The 26,211-nt window shown below is 45.8% G+C and overlaps 2 protein-coding genes across 8 annotated transcripts in view; one reads left to right on the top strand and one right to left on the bottom strand.

Annotated features, from left to right (window-relative positions):
• The window catches only part of bcar3 (BCAR3 adaptor protein, NSP family member), an 89,275-nt gene extending 71,910 nt beyond the window's left edge, over window positions 1–17,365 (top strand). For 3 of the 4 annotated variants that reach the window (XM_014216609.2, XM_014216610.2, XM_014216611.2), the window contains 9 exons: window positions 4,698–4,826; window positions 11,660–12,105; window positions 12,674–12,774; window positions 13,137–13,936; window positions 14,581–14,696; window positions 14,807–14,978; window positions 15,121–15,232; window positions 15,321–15,527; window positions 15,724–17,365. In XM_014216609.2, the coding sequence (XP_014072084.2) occupies window positions 4,698–4,826; window positions 11,660–12,105; window positions 12,674–12,774; window positions 13,137–13,936; window positions 14,581–14,696; window positions 14,807–14,978; window positions 15,121–15,232; window positions 15,321–15,527; window positions 15,724–15,899 (2,259 nt within the window). In that variant the 3' untranslated portion in view covers window positions 15,900–17,365. Of the gene's footprint in view, window positions 1–1,453; window positions 1,562–4,697; window positions 4,827–11,659; window positions 12,106–12,673; window positions 12,775–13,136; window positions 13,937–14,580; window positions 14,697–14,806; window positions 14,979–15,120; window positions 15,233–15,320; window positions 15,528–15,723 lie in introns of those variants that run through there. The other variant, XM_045687569.1, reaches the window with a different exon arrangement.
• Window positions 17,366–17,957: 592 nt separating this feature from the next.
• LOC106613886 (formin-binding protein 1-like) overlaps window positions 17,958–26,211 on the bottom strand; it is a 43,407-nt gene continuing 35,153 nt past the window's right edge. For 3 of the 4 annotated variants that reach the window (XM_014216604.2, XM_014216605.2, XM_045687570.1), the window contains 5 exons: window positions 25,805–25,914; window positions 25,540–25,672; window positions 23,523–23,617; window positions 22,152–22,315; window positions 17,958–21,925 (listed from right to left, as the gene is read on the bottom strand). In XM_014216604.2, the coding sequence (XP_014072079.1) occupies window positions 21,747–21,925; window positions 22,152–22,315; window positions 23,523–23,617; window positions 25,540–25,672; window positions 25,805–25,914 (681 nt within the window). In that variant the 3' untranslated portion in view covers window positions 17,958–21,746. The remainder of the gene's footprint in view (window positions 21,926–22,151; window positions 22,316–23,522; window positions 23,618–25,539; window positions 25,673–25,804; window positions 25,915–26,211) is intronic. The other variant, XM_014216607.2, reaches the window with a different exon arrangement.

Here is a 26,211-nt window from a genome sequence, read left to right as displayed (position 1 = left end):
AACATTAGACAGGTGGAAATCTGTCCAAAGTTGAGATGTTTGGTTCCAACCGCCGTGTGTTTGTGAGACGCAGAGTAGGTGAACAAATGATCTCGGCATGTGTTGTTCCCAACATGAAGCATGGAGGAGGAGGTGTGATGGTGTGGGGATGCTTTGCTGGTGACACTGTCTGTGATTTATTTAGAATTCAAGGCACACTTAACCAGCATTGCTACCACAGAATTCTGCAGCAATACGCCTTCCCATCTGGTTTGCGCTTAGTGGGACTATCATTTGTTTTGCAACAGGACAATGACCCAACACACCTCCAGGCAGTGTAAGGGCTATTTGACAAAGAAGGAGAGTGATGGAGTGCTGCATCAGATGACCTGGCCTCCACAATCACCTGACCTCAACCCAATTGAGATGGTTTGGGATGAGTTGGAATGAAGAGTGAAGGAAAAGCAGCCAACAATTGCTCAGCATATGTGAGAACTCCCTCAAGACTTTTGGAAAAACATTCCTCATGAAGCTGGTTAAGAGAATGCCAAGAGTGTGCAAAGCTGTCATCAAGGCAAAGGGTGGCTACTTTGAAGAATATCAAATATAAAAAATATTTTCATTTGTTTAACACTTTTTTGGTTACTACATGATTCCATATGTGTTATTTCATAGTTTGTGTCTTCTCTATTATTCTACAATGTAGAAAATAGTAAAAATAAAGAAAACCCTTGAATGAGTAGGTGTGTCCAAACTTTTGACTGGTACTGTATATATATTTTTTTACCCATATTTAACCCCTTTTTTTGGGCGATAAACTACTTACATAAAACATTTAAACTGGTAAAAAAAAGTTTGACCCATACCACCTTTCGATGATGTGGTCATATTATTGTAGTGTGTAGCTCAAACTGTTTGGACACTAGAGACAGAAGTTGGCAGATCGGCAGTACCGACTTCATACGAGTCCCGTGATGCTTGTCTAAGTGCAAAACGGAGAATGTCATCATGTTCGTGAGAGTCTCATCTTTCCATTGGGGGATCATATTAGTTTGTTGCCCAAATGGTTCGGACACTACAGAAGTTTTTGTGAGAAGACAGATTTTCGGGGTGTCTCCTGGCCTGACAAACATTGCTGTAGCGCTGCCTCCTTCCACCGCAGAGGCGGAAAGTGGTGGATGCAGTGGATTGGATGGATGCAGTCCATTTAAAAAAAGATATCTCTAGCTTAAACAGACATATTTTGATGGGGATTTTTTTATTGTGCTAATTACATTTAGACTCTAGTTATGTAACATCCCCCTGGAGATCACATAAAACTCTTCACACTGCTTTACTGCTGTGATGAGGCTAAGCTTATTTCAATCACTATGGATAATTCTATCATTAGTTTTGACTTCTAGGCTTATAGCTTTCGAGGATATAGAATATGTAACTCTGGCTCAGCTTGACTGTGTTTGTGAGATGCAGGCTCTCTCTATCCTCAGCTTCCCCAGGGCTAGTGGGCCGTTTCTTGGGGAGCGTTGGGCCGTGGAGGAATCACACATGGCTGACAGGCTGTTGACAGCCCCTCTCGCCCAGGGTATGTTTGTGTGTGTCTGTGCAAGCATGTATGCACTTCCACAGTAAAGCAGAGTGAGAGAGATGGCCTGCCAGCGAAGGATGCAGTGTAAGAATATTTACTCCTACTGTCATGACATTTACAAGACTTTTCCTTGCATACATTGCCCACCAATCTAAGTTTAGCATGCAGGCTAAGCATATGGATAGGCTTATGCTTCAAGTTGAGGCTCTCTCGTCTTCTCTCGTGGACAGTCTCAGGCACAGACACCCAAAGCCTCACTAGAAGAAGTTTAACCCTAGACTATCTTTTCAATAGTTATGACTGAGGTCATAACTAAGTCTGAGACTTCCCTTTGAAACACATAAAACCTATTTTAATCTGATGAGCAGCAGGTCCACTGTCTCTCCAACAGAACAGACAGACTAAAAATATATACACAGATATAAAACAGTAGCAGCAGCCCATAGCTGACAGTGATTCAGTCCACTTAATTAGCTCTCTGCTAGGTCGTTCCACCTCAAAAGCACAAGAAAGAGGATTGACACCCACCATCTCAGATTGTTCTAAAATTGTTGATGTTGTTAGAAACAGATAAGATAAGCATTCATTTTAACATTATTTGGTTGAAATATAATTTGATCAGAACCTGGTGGATGTAGGATGAGACATAAACCTAACAACTTCACTGACTAATTCCTCTGAATACGGAAAAGAAAACATCACCAAATTCACTGAGAAGAAATAATACTCTGAGCCGCAGCTCCATACTACTTGTCATACATAGAGAACTGATACTGTTTACTCTTGTTAGGGTGGAATTGGCGTGTGGGGTCTGTGGGTGGCTTGTGACAATTTCTTTGGATTCTTCATCTCTTACTCATTGTTAGAAACACGTTTGGTCCAAATCAGATGTTAGGTACTATATGTATTGAATATTATATGATTCCTATAAATGGCAAATTTGGGTGCAATGAATTAGCTAAATTTCTCAGAGATCAAATTATATTTCAACAGAATAATGTTGCAGGAATACTAATGTTATCTGTTTCAAACTACAGAACTGATTTCAGAACAATCTGAGATGGTGGGTGTCATGGCTTGCTGAAATGACATGGAACGACACTGCTGAAATAAATAGCTCCATATTACCTCAAGCTTGAGTTTCCAATGCATACCCCCTCCACCCGCAAAAATAAAACACCATTTCCTGGAGCCTTACTTCAGTTTTATTTGGCATATAGTTCTGTCGGCCACAACAGAAAACTCAAATTTACAGTCCTTCCGAATGTTCTCTCTGGGGTCGAAGGTGAACACAGTCTAACAGATTTAGCCGTGGGTTAAAGAGTGGAAACAAATTGCCTGTTAAGCTCGGCACAATACCGTGTCACTGCTTCTGGAAGTGGTCAGATAGGCCAAACACTGTGCATTCTGAACATTCCTAACAGTTAGCCAATGTCAAGAAGGCCTCATGCTATTTTAGAAGGGGACAAATGGGTATATGATACTGTATGTTCCTGTCCTGTCCCAGTCCCTTAAAGGGAAAAACATAGCGGTGAAGAGTTTCTATCCCGAAGGCCACTGTCATATTACATCATTGTTGTTGATCAATGTTCATTTGTATTGTCAATATTCCTAGAAAGATCATTGCCAGTAGTGTTCAGGGACAAAGATAGCACTAGGCAAGTAAGGTTAATGCAGAGGTTGTACACAAACAACAATTTATTAGAAAACCAAGTATAATATTGGTCACTGGAGAAAGGTATTCAGTTGATGTAACACAATAACCCTACTGGTCATCGCTCACCCTTAGGGTCAATGCTGAATAGCCAATCAACTCTCTTTATGAACCAGGTCTTGGCAGCCCCTAGTAATCCTCAGATTATGTTTTGGAAAGTTGCAGGTCGGGTGCCAACATCCAAAAATAACACAATGGCTACAGTAATTTCCTCCAGAGTCTAATCCTGCCTGCCATCTCCAGGGGGTTCGTTTAAAGAGCAACACAATTAAAAACATTATGGAGTGTGTTGTTCTGGCTGGGTCTACTGGACCTCTAGTTAATGAAGTAGAAAACTGAGACTCGGTTTAATCCCACGAGTGGCGCCACAGGAGGGAAATTTCAGTATCACTCTGATCATTTATCAACATAGATACTGGTATATTGCACAGACTGAGAGGTTGCACAACAACAGACCAATCCTTTTGTAATGTGTTTACAAAACCCAATGCAGGACAAGCAGCTAGCCTAGTGGTCAGAGCGTTGGATTAGTAACCGAAAGGTTGCAAGATTGAATTCCTGAGCTGACAAGGTAAAAATCTGCAGAACGCCCCTGAACAAGGCAGTTAACCCACTGTTCCTAGGCCATCATTGAAAATAACTGACTTGCCTAGTTAAATAAAGGTTAAAAAAAAGAGTGTGTAGGTGAAGTCTATTGATTGTAAAGGAGGATAGGTTTTCATTGAAGCAGGACTTGTGGCGAGTTCCTTTTATGACGGACCTGAGAGGTATCTCCTGGCAGGAACCTGCTGAGATTTGAGGCTGATAAATGAGGTCATCACTTCCCCCTTTTTGCTATATGACTGACAGACTGACACAATGTGTGTTTTCTAGTGTGCGAATGGACAAGGATACTGTCAATCATAGTGTGTCACAACAGCCCGGCATACTGGACTATGTCAAATAATATAAAATAAAAGTTTATATGAGTGAGTGTGTCACAGCAGTCAGGTGAGGGAGGTGGAGGTGGGTGTGTAGTGTTCCGCCCTGAGGCCTCTCGCTGGGGCAGGGCAGAGGGGCGTGGCAACAAGGCCAGGATATGACACAGCAGTCAAAGCAGAGGCAGGTAGAGCCCTCGCCAATTGCAGCCTTCGGCATGGTGTGGCTCTGGGAAATTACAGCCCGGAACACAAAGAGAGGAGGAGAGCCATGTATGACACATTGCTTACACAGAGAGAAAGAGAGGGAGAGAGAAAAAGAAAGAGAAAGAGAACGTGTGAGAGGTAGATACGGTAGACGGAGAGTTACATTAAAAAGGTTTACCACACAGACAGGAGCAGACAGCCAGTGCAGTGCAGACAAGTGTGCCCTCTCAGTGCAGCATCCATGTCTGTGAGGATCCCAGTACTGAAAGAAGCTGTTGTTCCTGTCTATGTGCAGTTCTCCAGGGACAAGTACATAATGGAGGGCCCGCCAGAGAAACTACGCAAGGAGCTGGAGGAAGAGCTGAAAATGGCCAGCGAGGAGCCATGCAGCCACGCCTGGTACCATGGAGCCATTCCCAGACAGGTAACACACACACACACAGACACATACAAAAATAAATCAAATCAAATGTTCTTTGTCACATGTTTCGTAACAAACAACAGATGTAAATTGACAGTGAAATGCTTACTTACGGGCCCTTCCCAACAATGCAGAGAGAAAGAAAATATAGAAATAATAGAAAAGTAATAATAAATATACAATGAGTAACTATAACTTGGATATATAATGTACACAGGGTCAACGTGCAGGGGTACGAGGTAATTGAGGTAGTACATCTACCTCAATATAATAAAGTGACTAGGAAACAGAATAGATAATAAACAGTAACAGCAGCATATGTGATGAGTCAAAAACGTTAGTGCAAAAGGGTCAATGCAGATAGTCCGGGTAGATATTTGGTTAACTATTTAAATAGCCATTTAGCAGTCTTATGGCTTGGGGGTAGAAGATCATCAGGGTCCTCTTGGTTCCAGACTTGGTGCATCGGTACTGCGTGCCATGCGGTAGCAGAAAGAACAATCTATGACTTGGGTGGCTGGAGTCTTTGACAATTTCTAAAGCTTTCCTTTGACACTGCCTGGTATAGAGGTCCTGGATGGCAGGGAGCTCGGCCCCAGTGATGTACTGGGCCATACGCACTACCCTCTGTAGCGCTTTGTGGTCGGATGCCGAGCAGTTGCCATACCAAGCGGTGATGCAGCCAGTGAAGATGCTCTCAATGGTGGAGCTGTAGAACCTTTTGAGGATCTGAGGGCCCATGCCAAGTCTTTTCAGCCTCCTGAGGGGGAAGAGGTGTTGTCGTACCCTCTTCACGACTGTGTTGGTGTGTTTGGACCATGATAGATCCTTAGTGATGTGGACACAGAGGAACTTGAAGCTCTCAACCCACTCCACTACAGCCCAGTTGATGTGAATGGGGGCGTGCTCGACCCTTTATCTCAGCTTCTTTGTCTTGTTGATGATCAGCTTCTTTGTCTTGCTGACGTTGACGGAGAGGTTGTTGTCCGGGCACCACTCTGCCAGGTCTCTGACCTTCTCCCTATAGGCTGTCTCACCACCATCATCAGCAAACTTAATGATGGTGGGTGAACAAGTAGTAAAGGACTAGGCACACACCTCTGAACGGCATCCGTGTTGAGGGTCAGCATGGCGGATGTGGTGTTGCCCTCCCTCACCACCTGGGGGCGGCGCGTCAAGAAATCCAGGATTAACTTCCAGAGGGAGGGGTTCAGTCCCAGGGTCCTTAGCTTAGTGATGAGCTTTAGTCAATGAACAGTATTCTCACATAGATGTTCCTCTTGTCAAGGTGAGAGAGAGCAGTGTGGAGTAGAGAATAGAGATTGCGTCATCTGTGGATCTGTTGGGGCGGTATGCGAACTGCAGTGGGCCCAGGATGTCTGGGATGATGGTGTTGATGTGAGCCACGACCAGCCTTTCAAAGCATTCCATGGCTACAGATGTGAGTGCTATGGGACGATAGTCATTTAGAAAGGTTACCTTGGTGTTCTTGGGCATAGGGACTACGGTGGTCTGCTTGAAACATGTAGGTATTACAGACTTGGTCAGGGAGAGGTTGAAAATATCAGCTAAGACACTTGCCAGCTGGTCAACGCATTCTCTGAGTACACATCCTGGTAATCCTTATGGCCCTGCGGCCTTGTTAATGTTAACCTGTTTAAAGGTCTTACTCACGTCGGCCTTGGGCGAGCGTGATCACACAGTCGTACGGAACATGCATGGTTCAGTGTTGCGTGCCTCGAAGCGAGCATAGAAGGCATTTAGCTCGTCTGGTAGGCTCGTGTCAACTTGGCAGCTCGTGGCTGGGTTTCCCTTTGTAATCCGTGATCGTTTGCAAGCCCTGCCACATCTAACGAGTGTCAGAGCTGGCGTAGTACGATTCGATCATACTCCTATATTGATGCTTTGCCTGTTTGATGGATCGTTGGAGGTCGTAGAGGGATTTCTTATAAGTGTGCCGCTTCTTGAAAGTGGCAGCTCTAGCCTTTAGCTCAGTGAGAATGTTGCCTGTAATCGGCATATGTACATATGGTCACATTGTGGGGGCGTTGTCGTAGTCAATGCACTTATTAATGAAGCCGGTGACTAATGTGGTAAACTCTTCAATGCCAGCGAATGAATCCCGGAACATATTCCAGTCTGTGCTAGCGAAACATTTCTGTAGCTTAGCATCCGCTTCCACTTCCGTATTGAGCGCGTCACTGGTACTTCTAATTTGAGTTTTTTCTTGTAAGCAGGAATCAGGAGGATATACTTATGGTCAGATTTGCCAAATGGATGGCGAGGGAGAGCTTTGTATGCGTCTCTGTGTGTGGAGTAAAATTGATCTAGAATTTTTTTGCCTCTAGCACCGGTGACATGCTGGTAGAAATGAGGTAAAAACGGATTTCAGTTTCCCTGCATTAAAATCACCGGCCGCTAGGAGTGCCGCCTCTGGATAAGCATTTTCTTGTTTGCTTATGGCCCTATTCAGCTCGTTGAGTGCGGTTTTAGTGCCAGCATAGGTTTGTGGTGGTAAATAGCCACACAAACATGCACACACACACACACACACACACACACACACACACACACATTCTCTGGAGGAACAACTCAGCTGCTGTTTTAGAGCCTAATGATTTATTATGAGCCTTATTTTAGCTTGGGTCAAAGGATTTTTGATAAGGTCTTATTTTGCGGGCGGCGGCACACGCTGGCTCTTTGTGAAAGAGGATAGTCCAATAAAGAGATGGAGTTGAGAGAGGAGAGGCTTACCGTGAAACATGACTAGCCCAATGAAAGCATGCAGAGAGGGGAGGGGTTCCCATGTTGCCAACAGCTACGACTGGGTATCCAGTTGCACACTTATTTCGTTCAGGGCCCTGTCATTCCTGCCGCCTGTTGGTCACCCACCCACCCTGTGGGGGAATCACAGCACTGCCTGTTGGTCACCCACCCTGTGGAGGAATCACAGCACTGCCTGTTGGTCACCCACCCTGTGGAGGAATCACATCACTGCCTGTTGGTCACCCACTCTGTAGAGGAATCACAGCACTGCCTGTTGGTCACCCACCCTGTGGAGGAATCACAGCACTGCCTGTTGGTCACCCACCCTGTGGGGGAATCACATCACTGCCTGTTGGTCACCCACCCTGTGGGGGAATCACATCACTGCCTGTTGGTCACCCACTCTGTAGAGGAATCACAGCACTGCCTGTTGGTCACCCACTCTGTAGAGGAATCACAGCACTGCCTGTTGGTCACCCATTCTGTAGAGGAATCACAGCACTGCCTGTTGGTCACCCACCCTGTAGAGGTATCACAGCACTGCCTGTTGGTCACCCACTCTGTAGAGGAATCACAGCACTGCCTGTTGGTCACCCACTCTGTGGGGAAATCACAGCACTGCCTGTTGGTCACCCATTCTGTGGAGGAATCACAGCACTGCCTGTTGGTCACCCACCCACCCTGTGGGGGAATCACAGCACTGCCTGTTGGTCACCCACTCTGTAGAGGAATCACAGCACTGCCTGTTGGTCACCCACTCTGTGGGGGAATCACAGCACTGCCTGTTGGTCACCCACTCTGTGGGGGAATCACAGCACTGCCTGTTGGTCACCCACTCTGTGGGGGAATCACAGCACTGCCTGTTGGTCACCCACCCTGTAGAGGAATCACAGCACTGCCTGTTGGTCACCCACCCACCCTGTGGAGGAATCACAGCAAATAAAATTAAATAATATTTGTCACATGCTTCGTAAACAGTGAAATGCTCTGGTGCTCTGAAAACATGACAACCATGCAAAACCTTCCGCATACCCGTGCAGGGCAGGACAGGTGGGCAGACATAACCTTTTCCAAGCTCAATCAAACGTCTCTATAATGACATCCCACACAATGCTTTGTTTGGTCACTCTGTGGACTACTGTGTGAATGGAGAGTCAGGGAGCTTAGACACTTTGTCTGGCAGTTCTTGTCATAAATATGTGAAAACCCCCTGCGTGTCTAGAGGTTTCCAGAAGGGAGATATCTTTTATGTGGACTGCAGAGTGAAAGCTACATGGCTGAGGGTGGGGACTTAGGTGGAGGCTATGACAGACTGTGACAGACTGTGACAGATCCCAGCACAGCAGGATCAGATCAGGGGGATGAGGAAGAACACTGATGACATCCTCACACCCAGGGCTCAACTCAAATGAGTGCCTATGTACACAGAGCAGATTCATTCTCAAGCAGCTTGTCTGAAACTGGTTGAGCCAGATCAGAATCAGACAAATAAGGACAAGTCAACAACAGAGATAAGTATTTATCTTGTCAGGTCCGTTCTACAGCACTGGCTGTATTGAATCCATTGTGTGCGGCTGTCAGTTTGACATACTGTGGCTGAATGAGGCTTGACACCCGCTGCATGGTTAATTGAAATGGACTTAATTTCAACCTTGTGCTTTCATCAGTATCTCACTAAGAGCTTGTCACTGAGAACTTGTCAGTGAGAACAGAGTGGCCCTGACACACACACTGTGTCTGTGTGTGTACATACTGTAGTACTGAGAGCTCAGACCGCAGAGCTCTTTCCATGAACCTCAGCTTCAGTGAGGATGCTCAGTCTGTCTCTCAGCACACACACACACACACACACACACACACACACACACACACACACACACACACACACACACACACACACACACACACACACACACACACACACACACACACACACACACACACACACACACACACACACGTCTTAATGACATCTTATCTGATTGCCTTCCGCTGGTTCACTGATCTGGCACTGACCACGCCTCTATTATTCTCATCACCGGCTAGCTGCACACGGTACGGTACACACTGTCATGTTTACCCACAAGACTGTGCGTCTCTCAACAAGAACTAGTAAGACCAGCTCAGTCCACTCCCATTCTACCATTAGACAGTACACATCAGCAGCTCCAGGCTTCAGGTGATTGAGGTGGTTTCTCTCCATGCCAGTGCATCGGGGATAGTAATGTTGTCACAATGCATGTGTGTCATACAGAAAAACACTGGTCGCTCAAAAAGCTCAACGAGTTGCACTGGCTATGGGATTGTGAGACAGTGACATAGATTGCAAAAATAATCAAGTTGCACAAATGTTTGAAAACCCTGTCCATCTCAATTTTCATCTAATTTCACAACAACATTCATTCACAACAGATGTCTATTAGAAATATATAAACAACATTGCATGGCTAATGGATTTAACATGGATCTTAATATAAATGAGCAGTTTCATGAGGTATAAATCAAATTACTTTCAATGCGTCAGACTGGCTTTATAAACCCAAAGCATTGCCTTTGTGTGTAAAATCATAGATGGGACCCTGAATAAGAAATGGAGCTCTTTTGAGCTTGTCCTTGCAGTCGTGACATAAGACTGGTAAACGCGCACACACACACACACACACACACACACACACACACACACACACACACACACACACACACACACACACACACACACACACACACACACACACACACACACACACACACACACACACACAGCTGTGCTCAGTTTTACAGCTCAGCCTGAACCTCCTCAGTAGGACAGAGACTTTGTAAGGATACTGTAAAACAGCATTCATGCTGCCAAGTGATCCTAATCAGCTTTAATAAGCTCCTTCCTGGTGTCACTGTGGCCCGATTGTGAAGAGGGCTTTTAAAAAGTCTAATTAGAAACCCTTAACCTTCCAACTCATGATTATATAAACATAATTACTTAGTTCAATACTAAGTTAATTAAATAGTAAGGTAATTAAACGTTTGGAGGAATAACATAAGTGGTGGAGTGCGGACCAATGTTTCTTTGAAATTGTATTATTTAAAAAAAGATTATTCAGACATTTTCAAAAACCAAACAGGTGGCCTCCCGTGTGACGCGGCGGTCTGAGGCACTGCATCGCCGTCACTACGGACCAGATTCGACTGGCCGTGACCCGGTGTCCCAGAGGGCGGCGCACAATTGGCCCAGCATCATCTGGGTTAGGGGAGGGTTTGGCCCCGGGGGGGTCTTTCCCTGGCTCATCGTGTTCTAGCGACTCCTGGTGGTGGGCTGGGCACCTGCAGGCTGACTTCGGTCATCAGTTGAATGGTGTTTCCTCCGACACATTGGTGCAGCTGGCTTCTGGGTTAAGCGGGCGGGTGTTAAGAAGAGGAATTAGGCAGGTCATGTTTGGGAGGACACATGACTCGACCTTCGCCTCTCCAGAGCCCGTTGGGGAGTTGCAGCGATGAGACAAGATCGCAATTGGATATCACGCAATTGGGGAGAAAAGGGAGGTAACATTTTTTAAACTGGCATAATTCACAAATAACATTACTTTCAATAAACAGACTGAGCAAACATATATTTTAATCAAATCAAATAATACAATTAAAACAAATACACAGGGTGGTCTATTCGAGACTCAAATGACAGAGATGATTATAAAGCTCAAGAGTGTGGACCAATGTATGAGAGTTTCTACACAACACTGGGGGCTTGGACACTTGACCCTTCTGACTGTGAGTTCCTGTTTGGCTCGGTGTGGCCTGGGCTCAGAGAGCATGCTGGGAGGTATCAGGATGTCACAGTACAGTAACAGTAGTCCTAGAGAAAACATTTAGTGAGCCAAGCAGGTTTATGAGAAGGCCATTCAGTGAGAGGGACTAGAGCACCTGTCGCCACAAATCCAACTGTGAGACAAGTGTGACAAACGGAAAAAACACTAGACACAGTTCCACCTGTGTGATATTGAAAATACAGTTAAGTGTATGAGCTATACAGTATGCCTGTGTCTATGTGTGCTCAACACGTGTCCTCTGGTGTCCAGGTGGCAGAGAACCTGATCCAGAGAGACGGGGACTTCCTGATCCGGGACTCTCTGTCCAGCCCTGGGAACTACGTCCTGACCTGCCAGTGGAAGAACAGCCCGCAGCACTTCAAGATCAATAAGATGGTGGTGGCCATGAACGAGGCCTACTCGCGGGTGCAGTACCTGTTTGAGAAGGAGGGCTTCGACAGCGTGCCCGCCCTGGTGCGCTACTACGTGGGCAACAGGAAGCCAGTGACGGAGGTGGTGGGAGCCATCATCTTCCAGCCCATCAACAGGGCCTTGCCCCTGCGCTGCCTAGAGGAGAAGTATGGGGTGGCCTGCGTCCGTGTGGAGACCGGTCTGACCCTGCCCGAGAGGAAGAGCCAGACCTCCAAACGCCTGAGCCTCAACATCATGAACGGACACACCCAGGACCAAAGCCTTGGACGGGGGAACCTGCTTAGGTTAGTAGGCTATCTAAGGAGGTTCAGGGTTGTTTGCTCTTGACATGGTGAATTGTCAGTGTGTTACAATGGAGATGCTTTACTGCAGCTGATTTATTACGGCAATAAAGTTAATTGTATTCTCCTCTGCACCCAGGAGCTTATATAGACACTGTACATTCCATCATACAGGGGTTTCTCCAAATGGAATTGGATCTGTATAATTTTCATGTATAGCCTACCATGCAAACAACACATGTGCACTCCAAATTTGTCACACTAATGTGGGAGTCACGGAGATAAGTATACATCTACAATAAACCATTCCTGAGGCAAAGTAAGTAAGGAGTGATGTTTAGCCTGGATGGAGAATACCAACCTCTGAGCACAATGCCAAGGCAAACCAGGACAAAAAATACCCCATCAAATTACACAGTACCATTTTACATAAACACTGCGTCAATGTATCAGGTTTCAGTAGGGGTTAGTGGTGTGGTGTGCCCAGTGGACGTGCCTCTGTTGGTAGCTAAACGGCTCAGTCCAATTGACCTCTCTCTCTCTCTGTTTCTTTCTTTCTTTCTTCTATCAGGAACAAAGACAAGTGTGGAAGCCAGCCGGCGTGTCTGAACCACGTTCAGGAGAGACGGTGTCCTCTCAAAACCCACCAGTCAGAGAGCTTTCTTCCTCTAGGTAGGTACCGTCCTCTCTCTCTCTCTCTCTCTCTCTCTCTCTTTCTCGCTCTCTCTCTTATCCTGTTGTCAGAGGATTTACAGCCCTGACAAGCCTTCAAAACATTGCTTGTACCCTCAGCTCAGAAATGAGAATTGTGACATTAGCTAAGGATGGCGATAAATGTATTTCTGAAAGGATTACAGAGCAGATAAAAGTTGAAATGGAAATAGATAGATGTGCTTGATGTCTGAGTCTTTGGAATAAAAGACAGCAGCCCTCACAGCAGCTCCACAGCCACACAACACAGACATGGCTCTAGCTGTATGTACTAGGCTGCAGTGTGCAGGTTCAGGTAATGATGGTCCCCTCTCACTCCCCAGGCTCCAGGCCCCAGCCCCAGTCGATGGAGCATCAGCCTAGGTCCCAGTCTCCAGTGTTCAGGACGGGCAGTGAGCCGGCCCTCAGTCCCACTGTGTCAAGGAGGATGGCCTTTGAGACCCAGGCCGGAGAGGCCATCCGGGGCTCAGAAAGCCAGCTCTGCCCCAAGCCGCCCCCCAAGCCCAGCAAGGTGCCCACTATGAGGATACCCCACTCCCCACGCCTGCAGCCCCTGGCCCCTCTGGCCAGCCCAGCCCCAGGTCCCCCTGTTCCTCCACTGAAGCCCAAGAAGCAGCATCTGATCCAGGCTCTCCAGTCTCCCCAGCCCCACAGCCCGGAGGTGAACTACTTTGAGCTGAGCCCCTGCAGCCCAGCGGAGTGGGACAGGCTCCAGGCTCCGGGCTTGGGCCCCCAGCCTAACAACAACAACAATATCAACAGCTACGTAGAGAGGCTGAGGACAGAGGAGAGTGAGAGGAGCAGCCATGGCTCCAAACTGGACCGCAGCTCCTACCACCATGCCATCGAAGCCCTGGAGAATGGCAGTGAAGAGGAGGAGGTGGAACAAGAGAGGAAAGGAGAGATGGATGAGATAGAGGAGACAGGGGAGGAGAAAGAGAGGAGCTTCTGGCGGCCGGTGTTGGAGAGCGCGTCTACGTTCCGGCCAGGGGAGTTTGAATCCAGGCTACTGCCTGCAGAGAACAAACCCCTGGAGATGAGTGTGCTGAAGAGAGCCAAAGAACTGCTGGTTCAGAAAGACCACCACATCATTGCCAAGCACATCCTCATGGCAGACTGCCGGGTACTGCACTGCACTGTCCCACTACACCATACCCAGACTACCCACAGGACATTCTCTACCGCACTAGGCCTACTGTATATCTGAGCACTCAGGGCTGAATCCCAACTTGAGATCATAACAGAAATGTCAGTGTACATCATTAATTAATATAAATGGGAGATTTGCAGGACAGTTTGTGTTAGCGTGATACATGTCTTATTCTTCAGCAGCATCTAATTTAGGGGCTAGACAGTCAGGCACACAGAGGGCATCAGAGACTGAGACTGGCATTTCATTCATTTCCTCTCGTTGGTATTTTGCATTTCACAGACAGTCAGGTGCCTTATGTCTGTCTGGGAGTGGTACACTACACAAAGGGCCAAATGAAACCAGTAAATGTTATTTAGTTAGATGCACCAAAAATGCTCTGTAGCCAAACCCATGACTGGGTGTCTAGTCTTGAGGGAAACATCTTTATTAGTGTTGTTAAAAACAGCTATGGCACAACGTTATGTAAGGTGGCTGTGGAATTCAATTAAGATGTCTCTTGTTTAATTCAGTCAGAAGGAACTCATAATCATTGATAGGATTTCCCCAAACGTGACCATTCCAAAACACTTCCATCCTCCTATAGCTTAACTAAAAAATGGTTATGTACCTGACAGGTTGCTAGGGTACTTGGCGTCTCTGAGGAGGTGAAAGGTCAAATGGGTGTGTCCTCTGGTCTGGAGCTGGTGACCTTACCACACGGCAGGCAGCTGCGTCGAGACCTGATGGAAAGGTAAACACACATACACACCCAAACCCACCTGACACACGCCTCAGGTGATAGGAACCCACACATAGACACAACAAGGCACTTATGACTGAACTCTCCGTTGTGTAACTCAGGCACCACACCATGGCCATCGGGGTTGCCGTGGACATCCTGGGCTGCACAGGAAGTCTGGAGGAGCGAACCGCCACGCTGAACCGCATTATTATGGTGGCTCTAGAACTTAAGGACTCCATGGGGGACCTGTACGCCTTCTCCTCCATCATGAAAGCACTGGACATGCCTCAGGTACCCCACTCAATACAGCCAGACACGGTCCCCCAACCCCACCACGTGTTCTGAGATGAGTATTTAAAGGCAGATGTCCCTAGGCATATTGTGATTGTGCTGTTTGTTTCCTAACATACCGTATGTATGCCCTTGACCACAGATCACAAGATTAGACCACACCTGGACCATGTTGAGGAGGAAATACACTCAGACTGCCATCATATACGAGAAGTCTCTCAAGCCCTTTTACAAGGGGCTGTATGAAGGAATAGGTAAGCACTTCAATAGAGCCTCCTTGGTGCTCTTACTGAGCTTAAGTGCAGTTGTAGTCTCTGACCGTGTCCCTGTGTGTGTGTGTAGTGGACATGCCCCTGACTGGCACCACGGTGCCCCTACTAATGCCCCTGCTCATCTTGATGGAGCGCCCGGCGGTGGCGTTCGAGGGCATGGAACTGTGGGAGAGCAACGACCAGGGCTGTGAGATCATGCTACGTCACCTAGAGGAGGCCCGCACCGTGGCACACAATGCTGACTCATACACCGCCAACAGTGAACACGTCCTGAAAGGTAATACACTCCACACCTTCTGCTAGATAGTGCTCACAGCTGTTAACATTATTTGCTAAACAAATGCTCTTGTCCAAAACGTCACAGCTTTTTTCATAGTGCCTGAGATTGCTTAAGACACTATAACAGATGCATGTCTAAGCTGGTATGATGTGCAACAAGGCTAACGACAATTTATTCCTCTTTCTGTGTGCAGACTTCCAGGCTGACGAGGACCTGCTGGAGATCTTTAAAACAGACTTTCAGCTGCGTCTGCTGTGGGGCAGCAGAGGGGCGGCCGTCAACCAGACGGAGAGATACGACAAGTTCACACTTATCCTAACTGCTTTGTCCAGAAAGCTGGAGCCAGCGGTCAAACACACTGAACTCTAACCCGAGCCTGTAGTAAACAGACTGTATTAGTGAACACTGGTGGGTTGTTAAAGGACATTCAGGCTGGTTAAGAGAGAGGACAAACTGTGCCCCGTATTAACTGGGGATGAGGAAGATAGTTGCATAGTGAGACTGCTGTGATTTCCCAACCTGTACAATGGAGGGAGAGTGTCTGAGATCCAGTTGGAACTCTTCCCTGGCAGTGGCAGGACACTGAGTGTGTTCTTATGAAGGGGAAATATTTCCCTCAGTAACGCAGGAGGGGGGGGTAGCCTGGTCCTAGATCTGTTTGTGTTCCTGCCTACTCCATTGCTGTCATTGTCAAGCCAATGGGATGACAATGAGTGAAAGGGAGTTGGCATGATAGCAAAAACAGATTTGCACCATATACACAAAACATTAGGAACACCTGCTCTTTCTATGACATAGACAGACCATGTGAATCCAGGTGAAAGCAATGATCCCCTTATTGATGTCACTTCCACCAGTGTAGATGAAAGGGAGGAGACACGTTAAAGGATTTTTAAGTCTCGAGACATGGATTGTGTATGTGTGCTATTCAGAGGGTTAATGGGCAAGACAAAAGATTTGAGTGCCTTTGAACAGGGTATGGTATTAGGTGCCATGCGCACCGGTTTGTGTGTGTCAAGAACTGCAACTCTGCTGGGTTTTTCATGCTTTTTCAGTTTCCCATGTGCATCAAGAATGGTCCACCACCCAAAGGACATCCAGCCAACTTGACACAACTGTGGGAAACATGGGTCAGCATCCCTGTGGAACACTCTCGACACCTTGTAGAGTCAGTCCATGCCCTGATGAATTGAGGCTGTTCTGAGGGCAAAAGGTGGTCCTGCTTTGTACACAGTGTATGTGCAGCGGTAGTCATCCTACTGGATGTGGCTGAGAGAAACACACTGACCTCACTGAGACAGAGAGGACCCAAGAAGAGTTTCTGAAAGCATTTATCAGAAGGAAATGGGTGTATGAATGTATCACTAAAGTAGGGATTGAAATGTAACACCCTTGTTATAAGGGTTCAACAAATGACTGAGAGGACATAAAATGAAGAAACAGAAGTAAAGGAAGACGTTTGGTCGCTTTACAAAAGGCAGTTTTATGGTCTAAAATACTATGGAATACATACTGTATGTACATTAACTAGTTCTTCAACTGTCTGCTTCATGTTCAATGTTCCTCAGATGTCGTGGTATAGAAGTTAATCTGGATAATCCTGAATGGTAAAAGGTGTACATAATTAATGTGAGCATGTGAATGCTAGACAGTGTAATATATTTCCCTCTTAAATATTATTGACCTGTAAATAGCTGCTTATTCATTGTAACATCTTTATATGAACTCGTGGCAAGAAATTAAGAAATAGACAAAGAAATGACATGCAGGTGTCTGAGTAACAACTTTGGAACAGGTATACGTTTCAACATACGTAGTGATTAAAAAACCTTTTTTTTTTAAATTTAAAATAGGAAAGTCAGTTAAGAACAAATTCTTATTAACAATGATGACCTACCAAAAGGCAAAAGGCCTCATGAGGGGACTGGGATTAAAAATCGGCCAAAACACACATCATGATGAGACAACAAACACTACATAAAGAGAGACCTAAGACAACACAGCATGGTAGCAACACATTCCAGCAGCACAAAAACATGGTACAAACATTATTGGGCACAGACAACAGTACAAAGGGCAAGAAGGTAGACACAACAATACATCACACAACGTAGCCACAACTGTCAGTAAGTGTCCATGATTGAGTCTTTGAGAGACGAGACTGAGATAAAACTGTCCAGTTTGTGTTTGTTGCAGCTTGTTCCAGTCGAACTGAACTGAAAAGAGGAGCGACCCAGGGATGTGTGTGCTTTGGGGACCTTTTACAGAATGTGACTGGCAGAACGGGTGTTGTATGTGGAGGATGAGGGCTGCAGTAGATACCTCAGAGGGGAGTGAGGCCTAAGAGGGTTTTATAAATAAGCATCAACCAGAGGGTTTTGCAACGTATACAGAGATGTTAATGAAGTCTTCAAAAAGATGCCAATGTTTGTTCATGTGTTTGTTTTATTAGAACAATTTGAGAGAACAGATTTTTTTCCCCACACAAAGTGTCTCACAACATTAAAAGTAAAAAGATGTGCACAACATGAAGAAATAGAAGTACTGCAATTGGTTATTACAATATATGTTAAAATAAGACAACAGCGAGATTCTCATATCTACTTTTTTGCCATTAGATGAATTTGCCACCGTAAGCGCGAATATTACTGCATCTTAAAACTTGTTAAGTTTTGCATAATGATCAGAATTACAGCATAATGGATATGATTTAGCTCAGTTTCAGTCCAAAATGAAAATCACTTCATGGCATAACTTTTGGTTAAGGATGCTAGTGAGAAACCTACATATCATCATCAAAAAGTATCGTCACTGAAGGCCACTTGCACTGTGGTGCCAACAATTCGGTCCTGCACCGTTTTAGGCAATTAGAGACAAGCGTGTGAAAATCCTTATTACTGATGGAGGACAGCCACACACACTGCAGACATGAATGGGTTAACGTACTTCATATTAAAAATAACTACTTACACATTAACAACTTAAACCTTGACTTCCTCTTCTGATTTTGATCAACAATTACATGTTCATCAGGGATTTAACCAGTATTACTATATTGGTTGATATTGTAGAGTAGGGTCAAGGGTCAATACATGAATAGGCCTACAAGAGAGGCAGGTAGCCAATATACAGCGCTTAAATATTTGCTGTGAACTCCAGATATGTTGAGTCAAGCATGCACCTTCGTGCTCCTCCGTAAGCCACTCAAAGGAATGTCACTGAAACAAAGGGAAGGACTTTCCCCAATTTCTGATAACAGACACCAGTTCAACAAAAGAGGAGTGAACATTCAAATGAGCTCATCCAGGCAATGGAATGACATGATAAACTAAACAGAATGGCAGGATGTATATAACCTGCACTGTTCCATTTTAAACAGCATTATCTGTGTTAGTTAGTGCACATTCATCAAGGAAGAAGATATGTTCCTCCATTGGATGTCTAAGACCTAGGGTTTTCTCTAGGAAGTTGAGAGAGATGCAGTTCAAGTAAGATGAACATATCATGATATCACTTTCACAGCTTTAAGTATTTATTAGGAACTAAATCACTGATCGTATTAGCATTTCAAAGTGGGACCACCAACTTAACGGCAAAAAAGGGTTTTAAAAATGGGGAATATTATATCCTGCCAGGGTAAAACCCCGTGTCAGTCTGATAAAAGCTACATGGGTGATCACTCACCATGTCAATTATGCTCATACTAATTAAAGGGAATCATGCAAATTAAATTCACTTCCAAATTAATTAAATTAAAAAGGGTCAGATCTACGAGTATCAAAAGCATTTACATGGCTAGCCACAGTAAATTCATATATTTTGTGGTAGTTCTGAACTCTACACCTCCTATAATAACAGTGGTCACAGCTGTCTCGCTTTACATTTGTACAAAAGGTAGCATACAGAGTCCATTTCATTCATTCATTGATATTCAATTAAAATGCTATAGGGCAAAAGTGCATCATATCCCAATTCAGAATGTTCTGACAAACAATGCATGGTTACTATGAGCTAATGGTACGACTGATTAAAACCCTATCAAAAGTCACCATAAAAACACATTCAGTATGAAAAAAAAATGTTAATACAATTCAGTAATAAAACTAACTACATATATACATACAGTATATGTATACACATGTTAATATATGTATCAACACAATCAGAAATATAATATGCGCTTGAAAGAGGAACGTTATGGTAATGGAACACTCATTCGCGTGGAGATCACAGCACACCGAGGCCCCAGGATGCTCCAGGGAGACAGAGGAGAAGAGACGTGGCGGTCAGGCCCAAGAGGAGCACCACAGCAAGCCAGCGTAGACCTAGTCGTTTGGAGTCCTTGTGTGCAGAAGAGTGATGGAAGAGCACTCAGTGGGTCCATCCTCACTCCCAGATATTATTAAGGAAAATAATGCATGGTGTTGTTGTTGTTGGATGGCCTTTGTAGTTTGTTTTAGCTCAACCTCCAGGTTTCCTGGCCTGAGCTCCTGTGTGGTGACTGACTGGTGAGGGAGGAAGGCCCTCTGCTGGTGCGCTGATGTCACTGCACCACCCCTCCAGCCTTCCTCTTGTCTGGTGCTGGTGCAGGGAGAAGCGAGGAGGGGGTAGTGTGATGGGCAGGCCGGCTGTCTGTGACTACAGTAGTCCTACACTGACCTGAGTGACTGAATGCGGCGCCACGAGTTACTGAACAACACCATGACAGAGATGACATTCAACACGCACACGCACTAGCATGATGAGAACGATTCCATCAACACAGAACAAAAACAAGACACAAAAAACTAAACGTGGAAGAATGAAGACATACAGGAAGATTAGAAGTGAATGAATGGGCGGCGGGACCGACCACAGAGTTACATCCAAGACGCTGCATTGATCATGGCCAGTCCTGTATGAAGGAATGACAGTTCATGTTACGGACATGCTGAAGCGCGTTAAGGTAAGGCGACCACAGGAGAGTGGCACAGTCAGGCAGGCATTCCCAACAATGGAATGGCAATGCAACAACAAGACAGGCTGTTAGTGCTGGACGTTGTCTGAGGAGCAGAAATACAGAGGCGAGTAGTAGTGTAGTAGTAGTGTAGTAGTAGTGCATTGCTTGCTTTCTCTCATTATAAATGTTGTTGTAAGCTGCTAGCTCTAAGACCCCTCCCCGGTCCCGGATTCTGCTGTTATGCTGCAGTTGGATGGTTACTCTATGCTGTGTCTAGACAGACACAGTTCAGGAAGAACACTCCCCTCCTACAGAGGCATAGCTACTACCCCAGGAGTCTCTGCTGCTATGGAATCATGTTAATGGCCATGGACGTGTGCATGCAAACATGCAACCTGCCTCTACACCTGCCAAGCCTTTCCCCTCCCCTGCCCACCCAGAACAAGACCTGTCTGCCACTAGCTCCACCAGACTCAGCATGTACCCTCCACCAAAGACCTCGCCACACTGCTCCACTCAGGAATCTGCAGTCCAATAGGAGAGAGAGAGAGGAGAGGAGTTACTGTACTGACCCGGCTAGAGAACAGACACCCGCCACCACCCACACCACTAGGACAGAGACAGAAGACAGTACAACTACTCCTATGAGTGTAATATAGTCCTGACCACCAGAGGGTGCCATTGTTGTGACACACACAGTAAGAGAGAAGGAGTGTACGATTATCTTAAAGCGTAGTATCGTAGTGGGATGCATGAGTCATATAGGCACAAAACAGGCCAGTCCTTACCAGGACTGTTTTACTGCATTCCTGTCTTAATAGGTGGAGCAGATCACTTCACATACGAGACTCACAACAGATGGATGATAACACATAAGACCATACAAAGGTAAAACAGATAAGTTACTTTTTCTATTTTCCAAATCTGTCCCCACTGACAACTTAAAACCAGTAGAGCATTACAACATCTCCTTCTAAAAACAAACATAACACAAATCACTTCTGAAATATTAAATAAAATAATCTGCCTTAAGGGGGGAAGGAGTCCCCTTGCCACAGAGTGTGGCTATGGATACGTCCTCATACAGACACACATGGCTTAATTCATTGATACAGAGCTCCTGTACAGGGAGGTCACTACACTACCAGGATGTCTGGTGTGTTTGTTTGTCGTGAGCTCACACAGTGAACAAAGAAGAGGGGCTGCTGTTCTGACCAGCAATCCCCAGAGGAGGAAGAGGGGATATGATATAGGAGGAGTCCATGCAGGTGGTCAGATCAGATGTAGGTGACTGCACCTTTGCTGTTCTTTTCCATGGCGATCTCCACATAGGACGTGGGCACATAGCCCTCCTCTCCGCTCTGCTTCCTGGCTCGCGTCCAGCCGTCACCCTTGTCCTCCTCGATGATGTACAGCACCTCGTTCTCCTTCATCAACAGCGTACCCTCATTCTGACCTGGGGGGGTCAACAGCACAACAGAGGCATACTGTTTGCACACAGGGAAAGAATCACACTGTACAGGAATAGTACATATCACATTTCATATTCACATTCACGCAAATACTTAATACTGCTCCGGTATTTGAGTCCATATCACTAGTCAGAACACCCACCACTATTACTGTCACTACACACAGTGAGACAGTGAAATGCAGTGAGAGCGTCACTGGCTCTGCTGTACCGTTAAAGGAGTAGAGTGCTTTGCAGTGGCCAATGACTGGGAGCTGGTCATCATCGTCAAACTCATCATCAAACTCGTCTGGCTGGTGGGCCTGTCGGGGGTCTGGCTGGTGAGGAGGGCTGCGGTGCTCCTGGTTGGGGACGTCTGTGTAACTTCCCTCAGGGCTGGAGGAAGAGAGAAGGAGGAGAAGAGGGGGAGAAGAGAAGGGATGGATGAGAGAGTCAGTGCCATCTCAGCCACTCAGGTTTAGATGGGTGAACTCATGGTAACCCTGAAGGCATTATGATGCCGAAACGTTGGTGGTTTATCCAATAAATTACAGGAAGATTATAAACTGAGTCTACAAAACCTTTTGCCCTAAGAACAGCCTAAATTCGTCAGGCATGGACTACAAAGTGTTTAAAGGGTTCCACAGGGCCGGATGTCCTTTGGGTGGTGGACCATTCTTGATACGGACAGCAAAAAGTTCAGTGTATAAAATCCAGCAGCATTGCATTTCTTGACACGCTATAACCGGTGTTACGACGTGGCCTTTTGGGGGTGTATATCGTGGCTCCCCCCTCTATTACAAGTTATATTCTGAAAATTATAACGTTGTAATCTCAACCTTTTCCGTGGTGCCCCGACTTCCTAGTTAATTAATGTTTACATGATTAGTTTAAATCACGTAATAATTAAACCTAGAGAACTGATTTGATATAAATAAGTCTTCACATTTAATGATAGTCCAGACACGACACCAGTGTGCCTGGCACCTACTGCCACACCCCGTTCAAAGGCACTTCAATTAATCTTGCCCATTTACCCTTTGAATGGCACACATACACAATCCATGTCTGGATTGTCTCAAGGCTGAAAAATACTTCTTTAACATGTCTCCTCCCCTTCTTCTACACTGATATAAGCGGATTTAAACAGGTGACATCAATAAGGGATCATAGCTTTCATCTGGTCAGTCTATGTCATGGAAAGTATGTGTTTTGTACGCTCAGTGTATATAGTGTGTGCAACTCTTTATTTTGATAGCCTACAGTGTACTCGCCGTTAGTCAGTACCTCTAACTTTTTCGGGGGTGTGCCAGCTCATGCTTTTCACTGAACTCCCGGTGAGTCGCAAGCTGTAGGATTCTGCTCCAGTCAGTCTGACTGAGTCATCTTCCTTTACAGAAAATGATTACGACGCCACCCATGTTAAGTATTCTAAGACAGACATAACTAGAATGTCTGCCATTCTAGTTCTATACAAAGACATCTGGTGAAACTGGATTTTTTTAACGCTATGGCCCATGGGCACCCGTTTCACTACAATGACTCCCTTTACTACGCATGATAGGATCTATACCAGCCCTCGCGTGTTTGCGTGCCCTCTGACCTCTCTCTGCCGTGGGGGGCGTGATGGTTGACATCAGCACTGGGTCTTCGGTCTCCTCTGGTGCTCACTTTCCCCTCCACCTCCGACAGCCAGCTCTGAGTATGAGAGAGAGAGGGAAAGGAAATGAACAGCGGGAGAATCAGTCATATAACAGTCATACTGCTGTTCACAACCCCACGGTGGATACACTCATTCCTCTCCTTGATATGCCATCATTCAGCCAGTCTTTCAATATAGTGTAGTAGATGGAACCCCCTGAAGATCCAAGCAGTCATCAGAGCGTGGGAACGGAGTTGAGCGGTGGGGAAACCCGCTCATCATTCATGGAGCGGTGCTTGTGCTGCTCCACGTCCTTTCCAACCGCTCCTCTCACAGGGGAAAGAAAAACTGCCGCTCCAAATAGGCTTCATTCATTAAAATCACAATTTAACCAACACCCATCTATCTTTGTGACTACATGGACCTACCATTTGGTTTTGAAGTATTGAAACCAAACCATAAGATTTGAATGAACAGTATTTGAATAAACACGGAAAGGTGACTGTAAGAAGCGCTCATCATTTCAAAGAGGCTACATGTCATACTAAACAGCATATAAACACTGAACGGGTCAGGAGCAGACAGGTAGCCTAAGAAGGAAATGTATTATGTAGGCTATAATATTTCAAGGCTATAACCTACAAAGGAACACATTGTGAAGCATTTGCGAGTGAGAAACAATAGGCTGGTAGGGACATAAAGCTCTCAGCATTTAAACATTTTGTTGTATTAAATCATTGTAGGCTATAAATTGCACATTTAGGCTGTGACTTAGAATGAAATACAAATTAAACAAAAAATGCCTTATTAGGTATAATCTACAGTGCCTTTGAATATATTTTTAGAAACATGTGTTTGGCCAGTGTGTGGCTTCAGGCTCATGCGATGGTGCCTGGAGAGCAGGCCAGCAGCAGAAAACATCCTCACCGTGCTTGCAGAGCCACTGGGGATGCTAAACACCCTTTTGGCCACTCTTGCCAGGCGGGGCAGAGATGCAGAGTTGCTTTTATTTTTCTATAGGTTGGCCTAAAGGGTTTTAGGCAAAATAACACAATCAAAAACAGAAAGCTCCTTGAAATTGGGAATATGCCAGGCCTATTGGGCCAAATTCAATTATGCCCTATTGTATAGATAATAGAATAAAAATGAACAAAACGTTTAAGAGACCTTATTCTTAGTGTATAAGTACTTTGCTACAGTGACACAGTTATCTACCCACCTCGTTCCTTTCTTTTAACATGTGCACGTAGTAAGTACACCGTCATGCTTTTGGGATATGTCTTTTCAGATTCCACAATTATTCTTTAGTTCATCACCAATCTCCCTCTATTGCTCTTGTCCTCCTCATCTTTGTAAGTCACCTTGATTTTGTGTGTTTTATCAGTTTCTTTATGAAAATATTTAGCATACTTGATGACAGTAGCTAAAGCAAGGGGCTATAGCAGTACACAAGTAGACTACAAATGCATGCTGGGACGGGCATGCCCTGAGCTCGAAGTGAGCGGTACTGGAGCGGGCGAGAAGGCTGACGCTCCAGCCTTTGGGAATCTAGTTCCGCGCTCCAGTCAAATTGGGCACGCTCCGCTCACATACTGTACTCTGGCAGTCATATCCTGTTCTACTCAGTGTGCTGTTGACAAAGAGAAGCAGTGTATATAGTCATCCTCCAGAGGGGGCTAACTCAGCACTGTAAACCTCAGCCCAGTCACCATGTTCCCAGATGTGCTGTGAAGGCTCCCCTCCATTCCCCTACCCTCTGCTCTCTGGCTGGGGCTCCAGAGCTCTCTGGCTGGGGCTCCAGAGCTCTCTGGCTGGGGCTCCAGAGCTCTCTGGCTGGGGCTCCAGAGCTCTCTGGCTGGGGCTCCAGAGCTCTCTGGCTGGGGCTCCAGAGCTCTCTGGCTGGGGCTCCAGGGCTCTCTGGCTGGGGCTCCAGGGCTCTCTGGCTGGGGCTCCAGGGCTCTTGGCTGGGAAGACCTACCTCATTCTTGTGGATCTCAGAGCGCAGTTTCTCCATGTTGCACATGGTCTCTGATATCTTGGGCTGGAGACTCTGGGGGTCGCCCATCTGAGGGTTCTTCTCATACACATCCTTCATCTTGTTCAGTGCATCTCTGGATACACAGTCACAATGGGAAACCATTGTACACAAACAATTGAACAAATGGCACTGAAATACTAATGGAGCAGAAACATGGACAATATATAAGACAGAATGCAGCGTTAAAAGTGTTCCAATGGCCTACCTTTGGTCCACTTCTTTCTGTAGTTCTTTGCTGAGCTCGTCTATCCTAGCCTGGAGCCTCTTGCGTCTCTGTTCAGGAGGCAGATGGCTGAAGTCCTCCAGTGATGGAGCCTGAAATCACATCAGTATACTGTCTAGTCAAAATGACAGTCACTCACGGGCTCTAGAAACCTTTTCACAGCAAGAACCTAAGAGAATGACAGTAGGAGAGACCAGGGAAAGAATAGATTTGAAAACCTCACTTAAGAACTGTCTGTAACACTAGACATATGCTATAGAACTCCACTAGCTGGGACAAATATGCACAACCAGCTCTGACAGTGGAGACATCACACCACTGACCTTCACTGACCACTGTGTTAAAATAAGCCAATAGGGGAAAAGACAAAAAAAAAAGGTTTGAATGGT

Source organism: Salmo salar, chromosome ssa10 (genome assembly GCF_905237065.1).
Source record: "Salmo salar chromosome ssa10, Ssal_v3.1, whole genome shotgun sequence".
Classification (NCBI taxonomy): Eukaryota; Metazoa; Chordata; class Actinopteri; order Salmoniformes; family Salmonidae; genus Salmo; species Salmo salar.
Note: the sequence above shows the minus strand (reverse complement) of the source record. Positions and strands in the feature narration are given on the sequence as shown.